The 17500-nt window shown below is 68.7% G+C and overlaps 2 protein-coding genes across 2 annotated transcripts; both read left to right on the top strand.

Moving 5' to 3' along the window:
* Window positions 1-1285: 1285 nt before the first annotated feature.
* Window positions 1286-5609, top strand: LOC311429089 (voltage-dependent calcium channel gamma-8 subunit-like; the record flags this gene model as incomplete). Its single annotated transcript, XM_084540224.1, has 5 exons — window positions 1286-1704; window positions 2741-2824; window positions 3961-4101; window positions 4900-5159; window positions 5517-5609. Exons 1-5 carry the CDS (start codon window positions 1545-1547, stop codon window positions 5607-5609), a joined length of 738 nt encoding a protein of 245 aa, XP_084396350.1. The 5' UTR covers window positions 1286-1544.
* Window positions 5610-8107: 2498 nt separating this feature from the next.
* CYTH2 (cytohesin 2) lies at window positions 8108-16498 on the top strand. Its single transcript, XM_084540222.1, has 12 exons — window positions 8108-8141; window positions 8988-9135; window positions 9716-9782; window positions 10062-10180; window positions 10382-10462; window positions 10987-11099; window positions 11952-12100; window positions 12780-12890; window positions 14343-14423; window positions 14512-14583; window positions 15461-15615; window positions 16161-16498. Exons 1-12 carry the CDS (start codon window positions 8123-8125, stop codon window positions 16246-16248), a joined length of 1203 nt encoding a protein of 400 aa, XP_084396348.1. The 5' UTR covers window positions 8108-8122; the 3' UTR covers window positions 16249-16498.
* Window positions 16499-17500: the final 1002 nt, after the last annotated feature.

The raw sequence follows: 17500 nt of genomic DNA, 5'->3' as shown, positions 1-17500 counted from the left end.
GGGGGCTTGGGGGTCCTCGGGGGGGTTTGGAGGACCCCGGGGGGGGAAATGGGGGTCCCGGGGGGGGCTTGGGGGTCCCGGGGGGGATTTGAGGGTCCCGGGGGGGGCTCGGGGATCCCTGGAGGCTTTTGGGGGGGGGCTGGGGACGCTGCAAGGCTTTGGGGGGGGACCAGGGGAGGTAATGGCAGCTTTGGGGGGGGCTTGCACACTCACACGCGTGTGCGCCACCTGACAGCCGTGAGCTCGCTTGCACACGCGTGTGCACGGCCGTGCCTGGGTCCCCCTTGCACACGCGTGTGCGCCCCCCCGCTGCCCCTTTGCACGAGCACGCCCCCGGCTTTGCTTCCTGCGCACGCTCAGCCTTGCACACGCGTGTGCACCGCACAGGGGGGAGGGGGGAGCTCCAGCCATCTGGGGGGGGGCCCATCTGTGTTGGTGACTCACCCGCGTGTGTCCCCCCCCCCCGTGTGTGTGTGACGTGCGCCGTGAGTCAGCACGCATGACGGCGGGGGGGGGGGGTTGCACACGCGTGTGCAAGCGCACGCGCACGGCGAGCGTCGCACGCTGGGGCTTGCACGCGCTCCCTGCTGCTCCCCCCCCCCCCGCACGCAGCTGGGTGTCCTCGTGCAAAGCCCTCGTGCAACGCCCCCCCCGTGCAAAAATCCTCGTGCAAAACCCTCGTGCGAGGCGCCCCCCCCCCCCTTTTTTTTTGTCTCCCCAGCTCGGCGGCCGTCACAGAGGAGCCCCCCCAAAAGGAGCTGCCCCCCCCCCCCGCTTGGTCCCCCCCCCCATGGACTCGGCCCCGGGCTCCGCGCGCCCCCCCCCAGGGCCGTGAGTGGCAGGAGGGGGGGGCTGAGCCGGGGGGGGCACACGCTGGGGACCCCCCCCCCCCAAATATCCTGAGCTAGAAGGGGGGGGGCGTAGAGGGAAGAGCTGGGGGGGTCCAGACCTGGGGTCCCCCCCCCCCTTAGCCAAATAGAAGGGGGGGTGTAGGGGGGGCTCACATCAGGCACCCCCCCAAATACCCCAGAGAGAAGGGGGGGGCAGTTTGGGGGCCCTAACATCAGGGTGTCCCCCCCCCTAATAAAAGGGGGGGAGTAGGGGGCAGTTTGGGGGGGGCAGACACCGGGATCCCCCCCAAATCCCCCAAATCGAAGGGGGGGGGGAAATATCGGGGTCCCTCCCAAAGACCCCAAATAGAAGCCGGGGGGGGGGCAGACACCGGGGGCCCCCTCCCCAAATAGAACCGGGGGAGGGGGGAGGGGCAGCTCTCAGGGACCCCCCCGAAGACCCCAAAAAGAAAGGGGGGGGGGTCTCAGCAGGGGGGGGGCTGACGGCCGGGTTCCCCCCCCCTCCCTAAAGAGCAGCGGGCGGGGGCTGGGGGCTCGTCGGGCTCGTCGGGGGTCCCCCCGGGGGGGGGTCTCCGCGGGGGGGTCGTCAGGCTGGAGTCGCTCAAGCGCTGGAACGGGGAGGGGGTGGCGTGGTGCGAGAAGGGGGTGCAGGTGCTGCTGACGGCCGTGGGCGCCTTCGCGGCCTTCGGCCTCATGACCATCGCCATCGGCACCGACTACTGGCTCTACGCCCGCGCCTTCGTCTGCAACACCAGCAACGCCTCGGGGGGGGGCGACGACGCCGCCCACCGCGACCGCCGAGACCCCGGCGGCCTCACCCACTCCGGCCTCTGGAGGATCTGCTGCCTGGAAGGTGCTGGGGGGGGCTGGGGGGGTGCTGGGGGGGGTGCGGGGGGCTGGTGGCACTGCTGGGGGAAGCTCACGGCATTGGGGCACTGCTGGGGGGAAGCTCACGGCATCACAGCATCATTGGGGAAGGTCATGGCACTGCTGAGGGAAGCTCACAGCATCATGGCACTGCTGGGGGGAAGCTCACAGCATTGGGGCACTGCTGGGGGGAAGCTCACGGCATCACAGCATCATTGGGGAAGGTCATGGCACTGCTGGGGGGAAGCTCACAGCATCACAGCATCATTGGGGGGAGCTGGTGGCACTGCTGGGGGACGCTCACGGCATTGGGGCACTGTTGGGGGAAGCTCACAGCATCATTTGGGAAGCTCGTGGAACTGCTGAGGGAAGCTCGCAGCATCATGGCACTGCTGGGGGGAAGCTCACAGCATTGGGGCACTGCTGGGGGGAAGCTCACGGCATCACAGCATCATTGGGGAAGGTCATGGCACTGCTGAGGGAAGCTCACAGCATCATGGCACTGCTGGGGGGAAGCTCACAGCATTGGGGCACTGCTGGGGGGAAGCTCACAGCATCACAGCATCATTGGGGGGAGCTGGTGGCACTGCTCGGGGAAGCTCACAGCATCACAGCATCATTTGGGGAAGGTCATGGCACTGCTGAGGGAAGCTCACAGCATTGGGGCACTGCTGGGGGAAGCTCGCAGCATTCGCGGTGTCGGGGGGGGGGGGGGTGACAGCGCTGCGGAGGCGCAGCCGGAGAAGTCCCTGGAGTGTCCCTGTCCCCTGGGTGTCCCCTGGGTGTCCCCCGGGTGCCCCCTGGGTGTCCCCATCCCCTGGGTGTCCCCTGGGTGTCCTCTGGGTGCCCCCTGGGTGTCCCCTCTGTGTCCCCTGAGTGTCCCCTGGGTGACCCCTGGGTGTGCGTCCCCATCCCCTCTGTGTCCCCTGGGTGTCCCCTGGGTGTCCCCATCCCCTGGGTGCCCCCCGACCCCCCCCGGGTGCCCCCCGGGTGCCCCCGTGCCCACGCCCCCCCCCCCGCAGGGCTGAAGCGGGGGCTGTGCCTGAAGATCAACCACTTCCCCGAGGACATGGAGTACGACCACGACAGCGCCGAGTACCTGCTCCGTGAGTCGCCCCGGCAACCGCCGCGTCGCCATGGCAACCGCCCCGCCGTCACCCCGCCGGCGCCATGGCAACCGCCCCGCGGTCGCCCCGGCGACGGCCCCGCCCTTCCCCCGGCAGCCGCCCCGCCGTCGCCATAGCAACTGCCCCGCCGTCGCCCCGGCAACGGCCTCGGCCCCGCCCCGGCCCCGCCGTCGCCATAGCAACCGCCCCGCCGTCGCCCCGGCAACTGCCCCGGCCACGCCCCCCAGCAGCGGGGTTCCCCTGGCAACGCCCCTCCCTCCCAGCAGCGCCCCTCCCCTAGCAACGCCCCTGGTAACGTGGCGTCCCCGTTGCTAGGGGCGGGGCTCTGCCTTCTGATTGGCCCCCCGCCAGGAAGCCCGCCCCCGCTGATTGGCTGCGGCTCTGAGTTGGCAGAGCATGTGCCCGGTTCTGATTGGCTGCAGGTCAGGGCGGGTTGGGGGGGATGGATTTGATTGGTTGGCGGTTGGAGGGCGCCCTGCGCCCCTATTGGCTGGTGGTGCCGATGGACCTGGAGATCCTCTGCTCTGATTGGCTGGAGCTGATGGATCCCAGGGTGTTTTGCGGGCTCTGATTGGCTCCTGGCTCCAAGGGCTCCCATTGGCCAGGGCTGGTGGATCCCACAGCACTTTGTGGGCTCTGATTGGCCGTCCTCCTGTTGGGCTCCCATTGGCCGGCACCACCAGCCTTGGGAGCACCGCAGGGCTCCGATTGGCTGGGCTGTCAGCCCCATGACATGCTGGGCTCTGATTGGCTGTGTCACCCCCCCATGGATCCTGGTGGGCTCTGATTGGCCATGTGGCTTCCCCCGGATCCCAGCGGGCTCTGATTGGCCGTGTGCCCCCCCCCGGGTCCCACTGGGCTCTGATTGGCCATGTGCCCCCCCCCATGCCGTGCCGGGCTCTGATTGGCTGTGTCACCCCCCCCGGATCCCGCCGGGCTCTGATTGGCCATGTCACCTTCACTGGGTCCCAGCGGGCTCTGATTGGCCATGTGCACCCCCCTGTGCTATGCCGGGCTCTGATTGGCCCTGTGGCTTCCCCTGGATCCCGGCGGGCTCTGATTGGCCGTGTGCCCCCCCCCGGGCCGTGCCGGGCTCTGATTGGCCGTTCCCGCAGGCGTGGTGCGCGCATCCAGCATCTTCCCGATCCTGAGCGCGGTGCTGCTGCTGCTGGGGGGGCTCTGCGTGGCCGCCAGCCGCCTGCGCCGCGCCCGCACCAGCCTGGTCCTGGGCGCAGGAATCCTCTTCGTCGCCGCCGGTACGGGGGGGGGGGGGGCGATCCCAGTGGGGTAGCCTTATGGGGTCCCAGTCCCATTGGGTTACCCCCGGGGGGGTCCCCGTCCCATTGGGGTAGCCTTGGGGGGGTCCCAGTCCCATTGGGTTACCCCTGGGGGGTTCCAATCCCACCACATTTCCCATGGGGGGGGGTCCCAATCCCGTTGTGTTACCCCTGGGGGGGTCCCGGTCCCATTGGGTTCCCCTTGGGGGGTCCCGCCCCCCCCCCCCCAGTCCCCTTGGGGGGGGTCCCGGTTCTCCTGGTGGCACAGGGGGGTCCCCGATGTCCCAGCGGGACCCTTCTCCAATGTCCCCTGTCCCTCGTCCCCTTGTCCTCATCCCTTGACCTTGACCCCTTGACCTCATCCCCTTGACCTTGACCCCTTGACCTTGACCCCTCCTCTTTGTCCCTTTATTGTCCCCTTGACCTCGTCCCCTTATCTCTACCCCTCATCCCCTTGTCCCTGGTCCCTCATCACCTTGACCTTGACCCCTTGTCCTTGACCCCTCGTCCTTGTCCCTGGTCCCTCATCCCCTTGACCTTGACCCCTTGTCCTTGTCCCCGTGACCTCGTCCCCTTGACCTTGACCCCTTGACCCCTTGTCCTCATCCCTTGACCTCGTCCCCTTGTCCTTGCCCCCTCGTCCTTGTCCCTGTGACCTCGTCCCCTTGACCCCTTGTCCTCATCCCTCGACCTCGTCCCTTTGACCTCCCCCCCGTGACCTCCCCCCCTCGCCCCCCTCCCCCCATTTCCCCCCCATTCCCCCCCATTCCCCCCCAGGCCTCAGCAACATCATCGGGGTGATCGTCTACATCTCGGCCAACGCGGGGGAGCCGGGGGCGCGGCGGGAGGAGGCGCGGGGGCGCCCCTACTCCTACGGGTGGTCCTTCTACTTCGGGGGGCTCTCCTTCATCCTGGCCGAGGCCATCGGCGTCCTGGCCGTCAACCTCTACATCGAGCGGCACCGCAAGGCGCGGGGAGGGGGCGCGGGGGGGGGGCCGGGCCCCCCCCTCCCCGCCGCCGCCACCCCCCCCCCGCAGGCGGCCCCCCCGCTGCGCTCCGCCGCCCCCCGGCCGCGCGCCCCCCGCCGCCGCTCGCGCTCGGGGTCCCGCTCCAGCGACCCCGGGAGACCCCCCCCCCGCGGAGGAGGGGGCGGCGGGGGGGGCGGGGGGGGGGACGCTTCGCCGCCGCCGCCGCCCCCCCCCCTGGCCGGGAAGCTGGGGGTGGGGGGAGCCCCCCCGCCGCCCCCCCCCGCCGATATCTCCATGTACACCCTGTCCCGGGACGGGGGGGGCGCGGGGGGGACGGGGGGGGCGGGGGGGATGGGCCCCCCCGGGCAGCCCGCAGCCCCCCCGCCGCCGCCCCCCCCCGGCACCCCCGGCCCCCCCTTCCTGCAGCTGCACAACGCCTTCGGCAAGGAGCCCCCCGGGGGCCCCCCCGACAGCGCCTCGGGGACCAGCACCCTCAACCGCAAGACCACGCCCGTCTAGGGCCTTCCTCCCGCCAGCGGCATCATCATCATCATCGCCTTCATCCCCCCGTCATCATCGCCTTAACGGCCTTCATCCCCCCATCATCATCATCGTCATCTTCAACTCCCATCATCATCATCACCATCATCATCATCACCTTCATCAGCATCTTCAACCCCCATCATCATCATCATCATCGGCAGCACCCCCCCATCATCATCTTCATCACCTTCAGCCCCCCATCATCATCTTCATCGCCTTCATCATCATCTTCATCACCATCACCCCCCCATCATCATCGTCACCCCTCCATCATCTTCATAATCTTCATCCCCCCTCCTCATCCTCATCACCTTCATCCCCCTCATCCTCCTCATCATCACCTTCGTCTCCCCATCCTCATCCTCCTCATCATCTTCATCCCCTGCCCTCCTCCTCCTCATCATCACCTTCGTCCCCCCAAAAAATCACCTTCATCCCCCCCCCTCCTCCTCACCTTCATCCCCTGCCCTCCTCCTCCTCCTCCCCCCCTTCATCCCTCCCGTCCTCATCCTCATCTTCGTCCCCTCCTTCCTCATCTTCCTCCCCCTCCCCTTCCTCTTCCTCCCCCCCCCGCAGGCGGGCGGGGCCGTGCCCCCCCCCTGGGCAGGATGGGTCAGGGCCCCCCCCCCCCCCAGTATTTGGGGGGGGCCCTGGAGGGAGGGGGGGGTCAGCCGCCCCCCCCGGGGGGGTGCCCAAAATTCCCTGTAATTGGGGGCCCCCCAAATTACTGCTAATTGCCCCCCCCCCCAAATTACCGCTAACTGGGGCCCCCTTGAAACTGCCGTCTTTTAGGGGGGGCTTGAAACCGATTTTTTGTTTTTTGGGGGGGGGTCCTGAAACTGCCATCTCGTGGGGGGGGGCCCCAAAATTACCACTAATTGCCCCCCCCCAATTACCGCTAATTGGGCCCCCCCTGAATCCGCTGTGTTTTGGGGGGGCCCTGAAACTGCTTTTTTTTTTGGGGGGGGGGGGCCCTGAAACCGACCTTATTTTAGTGCCCCCCCCCCCCCAGCTCCTTTTTGGGGGGGTCCCCGAGGACCGGGGGGGTCCCTGTGCCTTAGGGGGGCCCCAGCCGGGTTGGGGGGGGCCCGGTGCCGCTCCAGGCCCTCCCAGTTCCCTGTCTGCACCGCACCAGTAAGGCCCAGTTGGACCAGTACGGACCAGTACAGCCCAGTTTCCTCGACAGAACTGGACCAGTAATGCCCCGCCTCGCGGGTACTGCCACACCAGTATGGCCCAGTTCACTGGGTAGCACCAGACCAGTATGGCCCAGTTTGCTGTGCAGCACCAGACCAGTACGGCCCAGTTCCCTGGGCACCACCAGACCAGTACGGCCCAGTTCCCTGGGCACCACCACACCAGTATGGCCCAGTCTCTGGGCAGCGCCGTGCCAATTGCGCCCAGTTCACCCAGTTGCTCCCAGTAACCCCAGTGCCCTGGGCCGGCTGCAGAGCTGGGCTCTCGCGCGCAGCATCGGGCCCAGTCCCCCCCAGTCTATCCCAGTATCCCCCCAGTCTATCCCAGTACCCCCTCAGCTGCTCCCAGTGCCCCCCCAGTTGCTCCTGGTGCCCCCCAGTCGCTCCCAGTGCTCCCCAGTAACCCCCCACTCGCTCCCAGTGCTCACCAGTCATTCCCAGTCTCTCCCAGTTGCTCCCAGTCTCTCCCAGTACCCTGCCAATCCCTTCCAGTCGCTCCCAGTGGTTCCCAGTGCCCCTCCCAGTCGCTCCCAGTGCCCCCCCAGTGCCCTCCCAGTGCCCCCCAGCCCAGCCCCCATTAACGACCATGGGTTAATTGGGGGAGGGGCCGGGACCCCATGCCCCGCCCCCTTTGTACAGCCCCGCCCCCTTGTACAGCCCCGCCCCCTCTCAGGCCCCGCCCCCTCCCTTGTACAGCGCCGGGCGCCGCCCCCGGGGCTCGGCCCCGCCCCCTCCCCCCCGTGCATGGATTTTTACGGAAAATTCGCTCTTTAAAATAAAATTTAATCTCTGGAAACGGCTCAGGGGGGTCCCGGGGGGTTTGGGGGGGCTCGGGGGGGTCTCGGGGGGGTCGCGGCCTTGTCAGGGCCCTGCAGGCCCGGGGCCCTTAGCAACCGCCCCGGCCCTTAGCAACGGGGCAGGCCCCGCCCTCCGCGCCAAGCGGTTGGCTACTAGGCCTGTCAATCAGGGGAAGGGCGGGGATTGGACTCGTAGCGCCGATCTGATCGATGAGTGGTCACTGCGGCTGCCCATCACCGCCCCTTGCGGCGCTTCCCGCGCGCTGATTGGCTGCCTCCTGCCAATGAACCGCGAGGGCGGGCCGCGTCCGCGGCGACGGCGGCGGTTGGTGGAGCGGGCCGCCCGTCAGGCGAGCCGACCGCTGATTGGCCCAGGCTGGCGGCCGGGGGGCGGGGCTGGGCAGGGCGGGCGCCGCGGCGGCGGCGGCCGAGGGCGGAGGAGACGAGAGGCGAGGAGCGCACGGAGCGGCCCCAGCCCCGCGGCGCTCTGCCCGCCATGGAGGACGGACTCTATGGTAGGGCGGTCCTCCCGCGGGGGGGGGGGGGAAGGGGGCGCGCTGGGACCGAGGCGGGGGGGGCCGGGGTCACGTGACGGGGCCGGGAAGGGAGGTGTCACGTGACGGAGCGTGACCACGCCCCGGGTGGGGCCGAGGGGATCCAGGCCACGCCCCTCGCTGGGCACAAGCCCCGCCCACAGAGGGTCTAGGCCACGCCTACAGCGGGTTGAGGCCCCGCCCTCGCCCTCAGGCCCCGCCCCCAGCGGGCTCTCCACGTGGGGGGGCGGGGCTTTTGGGGAAGGGGCGTGGTCAGACAGTGGGGGCGTGATCACCGCGGGGGGGTGGGGTTTAGGGGGAAGGGGGCGGGGTTTGTGGGGAAGTGGGCGGGGCTTGTGGAAAGGGGCGTGGCTGGTATAAAAAGGGGAGGGGTTTGTGAGGAAAATGTCCTATTGGGTGGGAAAAGGGGCGGGGTTTAAGAGTAGGGGGCGGGGCTTGGGGGTCACGGGCGGGGCCTAGGGAATGGGCGGGGCTTGGGGAAAAGGCCAGCGTTGGGGCGGGGCTTTGGGAAAAGTGGGCGGGGTTTGGGGGAAGGGGTGGGGCTTAGGGAAGGGGCAGGAGCTGTGTAAATGGGCGTGGCCTAGGGGAGAGGCGGTGCCCAGGGAAGGGGTGTGGCCTGTGGAAGGGGCGTGTCTCCTTGAAGCATGGGCGTGGCTTGGCGGAAGTGGGCGGGGCTCCAGCACGGGGAGGGGGGAGGGTGGGTTTGGGGGCTGTGGGGGCGGTGCCTCGTGGCAGAGGGGCGGAGCCTCGGGGCAGGGGGCGTGGCCTCGGGGCAGGGGGCGTGTCCCGAGGCGGCCCCGCCCCCAGTGCCCCCCGACCTGACGGCGGCCGAGCGCCTGGAGCTGGAGAGCATCCGGCGGCGCAAGCAGGAGCTGCTGGGGGAGATCCAGCGCCTGCGCCAGGAGCTCAGCGACGCCATCAGCGAGGTCGAGGGGCTCGAGGCCAACGAGGGCAGGTGGGGACCCCCGGACCCCCCGGGACCCCCCCGCGACACCCCCGGAACACCTCCGGGACCCCAACGTCACCCCCAGGATACCCCCAGGACCCCAATATCACCCCTGGGACCCCCCGGGACACCCCTGGGACCCCCCCGGGACCCTGACACCTCCCCCGGGACCCCCAGGGACACCTAGGGACATCCCCAGGACCCCCCCTGGGACCCCAACGTCACCCCAGGGACACGCTCGGGACCCTGACATCAGCCCCGGGACTCCCCAGGGACACCCCCAGGACCCCTCATGGACCCCCCAGGGGACCCCAACACCTCCCCAGGGACCCCCCAGGACCCTGACAGCACCCCCAAGGACCCCCTAGGGACCCCCCCAGGACCCCCAGGGACACCCCAGAACCCCCAAACACCCCCCTCCTGCCCTCTGACACCCCCCAAAACCCCTCCAGACACCCCCCCGGGACCCCCAAACCCCCCCCCCATGTGACCCCCATCCTCTGCCCCCCACCCCCCCTCTCTCCATGCCCTCCCCCCAATATCGGGGTGCCCCCCCCGTGACCCCCATCTTCCCCCCCCCCCCTCCCAGCAAAACCCTGCAGAGGAACCGCAAGATGGGGATGGGCCGCAAGAAATTCAACATGGACCCCAAAAAGGTGAGGATTCACCCCAAAAATCCTCGGGGTGTCCCCCCTGAAACCTCTGGGGTTTCCTCCCCAAGTCTTTGGGGTCTCCCCCCAGCAATCTTGGGGTCTCCCCCTTGATCTTTTGGGGTCCCCCCTGACCTTTTTGGGGTCCCCCTCTGAAACTCTTTGGGATCTCCCCCCCCAAATCTTCGGGGTCACCCCCCCCAAATCTTTGGGGTCAATCCCCGACCTTTTGGGGTTCCCCCCTGACCTTTTTGGGGTTCCCCCCCCCCCCCAAAAATCTGGCAGGGCATCCAATTCCTGGTGGAGAACGAGCTGCTGCGGCACACGGCCGAGGACATCGCGCGCTTCCTCTACAAGGGCGAGGGGCTCAACAAGACGGCCATCGGCGACTACCTGGGCGAGAGGTGGGCGGGGCCTGTCGCGACAGGGGGCGGGGCCTGTCGCGATAGGGCGGGGCGTATTACGGGGCGGGGTTGGGCTGGGAGCGTGGCTGCGGAGCCCAAGGGGAGGGGGGCGGGGGGATGATTGACAGCAAGTGGGTGGGGCGGTGGGTGGGGTTGTGGGCGGGGTCTCGGGGTGATTGACGGCCGGCCCCGCCCCCAAAGGGAGGAGTTTAACATCGGGGTGCTCCACGCCTTCGTCGACCTGCACGAGTTCACCGACCTCAACCTGGTGCAGGCGCTGCGGTGGGTCTGGGGGGGGCTGGGGGGGATTTGGGGGGCTGGGGGGGGCTTTGGGGGTATGGGGGGGGGCTGGGGGGGATTTGGGGGGCTGGGGGCCAGATTTGGGGGCTGGGGGGGGCTTTGGGGGTATTTGGGGGGGCTGGGGGGCGATGGTGGGCGGATAGAAGGGGGGGATTTTAGGGGCTGGGGGGGAGATTTGGGGGCTGGGGGGTCTTGGGGGGTGTTGGGGGGGTTGGGGGGGCAATTTTGAGTGCATAGAGGGGGGATTTGAGGGGCTTAAGAGGGCTTCGGGGTGATACTGGGTGTAAAAGAGGGGATTTTGGGTCTGGGAGGGCACGGGGGGGTGACGCTGGGGGCAACATTTTGGGTCTGGGGGGAGCTGTTGGGGCCAATTCTGAGCCTAAAAGAAGTGATTTGGGGTCTGAGGGGGGGGGCTGGGTGCCATCCTGTAGGTCTTTGGGGGGTGTGCGAGTTGGGGGGGGGGGGTGAAGAATTTGGGGTGCCCCCCCCTTGTCCCCCCCCCCCAGGCAGTTCCTGTGGAGTTTTCGGCTGCCGGGGGAGGCGCAGAAAATCGACCGCATGATGGAGGCGTTCGCACAGCGCTACTGCCTCTGCAACCCGGGGGTCTTCCAGTGCACCGGTACGGGGGGGCGGGGGGGGCGGGGGGGGTTGGGGGGGGGTGGGGAGGGGGTTTGGGGGGGGAATGGGGGGGGCTGGGGGGGATGGGGAGGGGTGTTAGGGGGGGAATGGGGGGGCTGGGGGTCAGGGGAGGGGGTTTGGGGGGGGAATGGGGGGGCTGGGGGGGCTGGGGAGGGGGGTTTGGGGGGGGAATGGGGGGGTTGGGGGGCAGGGGAGGGGGTTTGGGGGGGGGATAGGGGGGCTGGGGGGGCTGGGGAGGGGTGTTGGGGGGGTGACTAGGGGTCAGGGGAGGGGGCTTTGGGTGGGTCTGGGGGGGCTTTCTGGGGCCTGGGGGTCCTGGGAGGGGGGTTTTGGGGGGGTTGGGGGCTGGGGGAGGGGCTGGGGGGAAGGGGTGAGGGTTTGGGGGGGGGTTGGGAGGGCTGGGTTGTGTTGTTTTTTTTTGGGGTGGGGGGTTTTTGTTTTTTTTTTTTGGGGGGTTGGGGTTTTTTGTGTTGTTTTTTTTGGGGGGGGACGGGGTTTTTGGGGGCTCTATTTTTAGGTCGGGGTTTTTCAGGGTTGGGGTTTCTCGGGGTGATTTTTTGGGGGGATTGGGGTTTTTTGGGGATTTTTTTTGGGGATCGGGGTTGTTCGGGGCTGTTTTTTTTTGGGGTTAGGGTTTTCCAGGTTGTTTTTTTTTGGGGTGGGGGTTTTCGGGGCTGTTTTTTTTTGGGATGGTTTTTTTTTTGGGGCATTTTTTTTGGGATGGGGTTTTTTTTTGGGGCTGTTTTTTTTCGGGGTTTGGGGGTTTTTCGGGGCTGCTTTTTGGGGGCCTGGGGGCGCGGGCTGTGTTGTGGCTGCCTGACCCCCCCCGCAGACACGTGCTACGTGCTGTCCTTCGCCGTCATCATGCTCAACACCAGCCTGCACAACCCCAACGTGCGCGACAAGCCCTCGGCCGAGCGCTTCGTGGCCATGAACCGCGGCATCAACGACGGCGGCGACCTGCCCGAGGAGCTGCTCAGGGTGGGCGGGGCTTCGGGGGAAGGGGAAGGGGCGGGGCCTCGGGGTGGGCGGGCCTCGGGTGGGAGGGCTTGTTGGGGTGGGGTCAAGGGGAGAGGGGTTTGGGGTGGGGGCTGAGGGTTGGGGCACCGAGGAGCTGCCCAAGGTGCTGATTGGGGTGGGCGGGGCTTATGGGAGGGGGCGTGGTCTATGGGAGGGGGCGTGGCCTCAGGTGGGAGGGGCTTGTTGGGGTGGGAGGGGCTTGTTGGGGTGGGGAGAGGGGTGTTTGGGGCATTGGGAGCTGCCCAAGGTGCTGATCGAGGTGGGCGGGGCCTCTGGGAGCGGGCGGGGCTTATGCTGGGAGTGTAGGCGGGGCTGTGGGGGCGTGGCCTGGATTCAGGGGCGTGGTCACGGCAGCAGGATCAGCCCTGGGGGTGTGGGTGGGCGGGGCTGGAGAGCTGGGGGCGGGGCTTGGGCCATGTGGGTGTGGTCAGCTGCTATGGGCGTGGGTGGAGCTCCCGCTCAGGGGGCGAGGCCATCAGCTCAGGGGGCGGGGCCAGCACCAGCCCGGAACCACACCGGATTGGGCAGGGCGCGGTTCTGAGCCACGGGGGCGGGGCCTGCGGCCGGGTGGGCGGGGCCACGGCCGGGTGGGCGTGTCCTGCGGCCGGGTGGGCGTGCCCACGCGTGGCCCCGCCCCCAGAACCTGTACGAGAGCATCCGCAGCGAGCCCTTCAAGATCCCCGAGGACGACGGCAACGACCTCACGCACACCTTCTTCAACCCCGACCGCGAGGGCTGGCTGCTCAGCTGGGTGAGGACACGCCCCCCGGGCAGGCCACGCCCCCTCCGATAAGCCACGCCCCAGACCACGCCCCCTCAGACAAAGCCCCGCCCCCTCAGAGGTGCCCCTCCCTCCCTTCAACCCGGACCGCGAGGGCTGGCTGCTCAAGCTGGGTGAGGCCACGCCCCCTCCGACAAGCCCCGCCCCTTTCAGATATTCCCCGCCCCTTGGATATGCCCCACCCCCTCTGTGACTCCCAGGGCTGGCTGCTCAAAATGGGTGAGGCCACGCCCCCTGGTAAGCCACGCCCCCTCTGGCAGGCCCCGCCCCCCCAGTATGCCCAACCCCAGTGTCTCCCAGTATCCACCCAGTGCCTCCCAGTACCTCCCAGTGCCCCCCAGCACCTCCAGCACCTCCCAATGCTTCCCAGTATCCCCCCAGTATCCCCCCAGTACCACCCAATGCCTCCCAATGCTTCCCAGTATCCTCCCAGTGACTTCCCAAAAACTTCCCAGTACCCCCCCAGTATCCCGCAGTATCCCCCATTCCCCACCAGGCTTTCCCAGTATCCCCCAGTGCCTCCCAGTATCCCCCAGTACCTTCCAGTGCCTCCCCAGACCATCCCAGTGCCTTTCAGGACCCCCCCAGCTCCCCTTGCCCCCCCAGTTCCTCCCAGTGCCCCTCTGGACCCCCCCCAGTGCCCCCCAGTCCCCTCCAGTCTCTCCCAGTCCCTCCCAGTCCCTCCCAGTTCCCCCCAGTGGCGTGGTGTGGCTGTGACTGACGTCTCCTCTCTTTCTCCCCCCGCCCCCCCCGTGCCCCCCCCACCTCCCCTTCCCCCTTCCCCCCCCCCCGCTGCCGACGCCCACCCGGCCCCCCCCAGGAGGTACGTAACGGGGGGGGGGGGCAGCACCGAGACCCCCTCTGTAATTAGGGGGGGTATAATTAACAGGGGGGGTTGTAATTAATAGGGGGGGCCATAACTAACGAGGGGGGACTGTAATTAACAGGGGGGTTGTAATTAACACGGGGGGGGCGCAGCCTCCTCTGCCCCCCCCCCTCATCTTCCCCAGCATGCTTTGGGGCTTGGGACCCCCCCCACAATATCCATTAACGCCCCCCCATTAATCAGCTTTCATTAAGACCCCCCCCATCAACAGCCCCCCCATTAAACCCCCTCATTAACACCCCCTATTAACACCCCCCCATTAACACCCCCCTAATTGAGACCCCCCCATTAACACCCCCTCATTATGCCCCCCCATCAATGCCCTCCCATTAAGACCCCCCCCAATTCCCCCCCCATTATCACCCCCTCATTAACACCCCCCCATCACCCCCCCCATTACGACCCCCCCATCCTCCCCCACCCCCCTCACCCCCCTTGACCCCCCCCCGCCCCCCCACCCCCCCCCATGACCCCCATGACCCCCCCCGACCCCCCCCCGCCCCCCTGCCCCCCCCGTGACCCCCCCGTGTCCCCCCCCAGGCGGGCGGGTGAAGACGTGGAAGCGGCGCTGGTTCATCCTGACGGATAATTGCCTCTACTACTTCGAGTACACCACGGTGAGACCCCCCCCGGGACCCCCCCCAAAACCCAGGGCCCCCCCCGGCCCCCCCACCTCACTATTTGCCCCCCCCCCCCCCCCCCCAGGACAAGGAGCCGCGCGGGATCATCCCCCTGGAGAACCTCAGCATCCGCGAGGTCGAGGACCCCCGCAAGCCGGTGAGCCCCCCCCTGGAACCCCCCCCCAAAAAACACAGGACCCCCCCGTGGCCCCCCCATGTCCCTGTGCCCCCCCGTGTTCCTGTGTCACCCCATATCCCCCATAACCCCCCCAAATCCCCCCCATACACCCCTATAACCCCCCATAACCCCCCATAACCCCCCCATATCCCAACCCCCCATGCCCCCTGGACCCCCCCCCGGCCCCCCCCGACCTGTGACCCCCCCCCGTGTGCCCCCCCCCAGCACTGCTTCGAGCTCTACACCCCCCAAAATCCCCCTTTACCCCCCTTTATCCCCCTATAACCCCCCTATAACCCCCCCATACACCCTCATAACCCCCATATCCCACCCTGTGGTGCCCCCCCCGTGCCCCCCCTGACGTGTGCCCCCCCCCAGCACTGCTTCGAGTTGAACATCCCCCCATAACCCCCCCAAATCCCCCCAATAACCCCCCATAACCCCCCCAAACCCCCCATATCCCACCCTGCAGTGCCCCCCCGTGCCCCCCCTGACGTGTGCCCCCTGTGTGCCCCCCCCAGCACTGCTTCGAGCTGAACATCCCCCCATAACCCCCCCAAATCCCCCCAATACACCCCTATAACCCCCCATAACCCCCCCATATCCCCCATATACCCCTATAACCATGCCCCCCATGCCCCCCCCATGCCCCCCAGTGCCCCCCCCTGACGTGTGCCCCCCCGTGCCCCCCCAGCACTGCTTCGAGCTCTACACCCCCCAAAATCCCCCTTTATCCCCCCAAATCCCCCCATTAACCTCCCAATAACCCCCCATATACCCCTATAACCATGCCCCCCATGCCCCCCCCGCGCCCCCCGGTGCCCCCCCCTGACGTGTGCCCCCCCGTGCCCCCCAGCACTGCTTCGAGCTGTTCATCCCCAACAACAAGGGGCAGCTGATCAAGGCGTGCAAGACGGAGGCGGACGGGCGCGTGGTGGAGGGGAACCACGTCGTGTACCGCATCTCCGCCCCCACCCGCGAGCAGAAGGACGAGTGGATCAAGTCCATCCAGTGCGACCCCCCCCCGACGACGGGACCCCCCCCCGGGGTCCATTTTGGGGGGTGGGGGGCAAAGGAAGGGGGCCTGGGGGGGAGGGGAGGGGATCCGAGCGCCGCTGCTGGCAGCCAGGGGGGAGGAAAGGGGGGCTGGGGGGGTGGGACCCCCCCCGTGGTGGACTGACCCCCCCCCATGGGGTCCCCAAAGCCCCCCCATAATGAGCTGACCCCCCCCAGTGACCTGACCCCCCCAAAGTGCCGCCAACCCCCCAAAATTATCCCCCAAAGCGCCCCCCCAACCCTCTCCCAAATTGCCCTCAACACCCCCCCCCCCAGCCACCCTGGGTGGGGGGGGCACACACCCCCCCTCCCCAAATTGCCCCCCCCCCAATACTTTCAATGGGAATCAGGAGGGGGGGGGGAGCCCCCAAACACCCCCCTCCACGACATCAGGGGGAGGGGGGAGCCCCCAAACGCCCCCCCCGAGGGATCAGGGTCCCCCCCCCGTTGTTTTTTTTTTTGGGGGGGGGGTCAGGTCCCAGCCTCGTGCCCCCCCCCAGGGCGGCGGTGAGCGTGGACCCCTTCTACGAGATGCTGGCGGCGCGCAAGAAGCGCATCTCCGTCAAGAAGAAGCAGGAGCAGCCCTGAGGGGGGGGCCGGGACCCCCCCAAAAATCACGAGGAGCCCCCCCCCCGGATCACTACAGAACCCCCGGATCACCACGGACACCCCCGGATCACCAGGAGCCCCCCCAAATCACCAGGAGCCCCCCCAGATCACCACGGACCCCCCAGGACTGTGAGGAACCCCCCCCCCCCCAGGACCACCAAGGACCCCCCCAAACCACGATGGACCCCCCCCGGCTGAGAAGAGCCCCCCCAGAACCACAAGGGCCCCCCCCGGGACCATGAGGGGCCCCCCCAGGACTGTGAAGACCCCCCCCCAGAACCACAAGGGACCCCCCCGAACCACGAGGACCCCCCCAAACCACAGGGACCCCCCCGGACCAAGAGGGACCCCCCTGGATGCCAAGGACCCCCCCCAGGACCTCAAGGCCCCCCCCCCCCCAAAGCCCCCCCGCCCCCACAGGAACACGACCACCCCCCCCCATCTCCTGGGGACCCCGGAGCCCCCCCCCCAGGGTCACTTTTTTTTTGGGGGGGGGGTGCACGGGGCTGCCCCCCCCCCCCCCCTTCCCATGCGTGTGCACGGCCCCCACCCCCCGGGACACACACGTGTGGGGGGGGGGCTTCTGCAGGGCGGAAGCCCCCCCAGCACACTACAGGGCCCCCCCCTCCCAGTTTGGCCCAGTTTGGCACTGGGAGGGCCCCGGGGGGGGTCTCGGGGGGTCCCTGCGCCCCCCCCCTTTATTTATGTTTTGACGCGGGGCCCCCGCCCCATTAAAGCTGGTGAAGACGAGGGGGGGGGCACCGTTTATTGTGCGTTTTGGGGGAAAAAATGGCGATTTTGGGGTGGGGGCACCCAGGAAATGGGGGGGCACCGAAGAAGTGAGGGGGGTACCCAGGTTGGGGGGGGGGGGAGCTTTGGGTGGAGGGGGGGGCATTTTTTGGGGGGTGGGGGGGGTCTGGGTGTATAATGGGGGGGTCTTGGGCATGGAAGGAGGGGTCCTGGGGGGGGGGCACAATAGGGGGGGGGTGTCTGGGGAGGAGGTTTCTGAGGGGGGGGTCCCATGAGGGTCTGGGGGGGGGGCCATGGGTGTATCTGGGGGGGGGGACACAGACCGTATGTGCCTGGGGGGGGGGGGGGGCCTGGGGCTCTTGTGGGGGGGGGGTCGTGGGTCTTGGGGGGGGGAGGGGAGGGTCCTGGGTGCCTCGGGGGGGTCCTGGCTGTCTTGGGGGGGGGGGTCCTGGCTGTGTGTGTGTGTGGGGGGGGGGCTCAG

This window comes from Aythya ferina (genome assembly GCF_964211825.1).
Source record: "Aythya ferina genome assembly, contig: HAP1_SCAFFOLD_740, whole genome shotgun sequence".
In the NCBI taxonomy this organism is placed as follows: Eukaryota; Metazoa; Chordata; class Aves; order Anseriformes; family Anatidae; genus Aythya; species Aythya ferina.
This window is presented reverse-complemented; position numbering and strand designations above follow the sequence as displayed.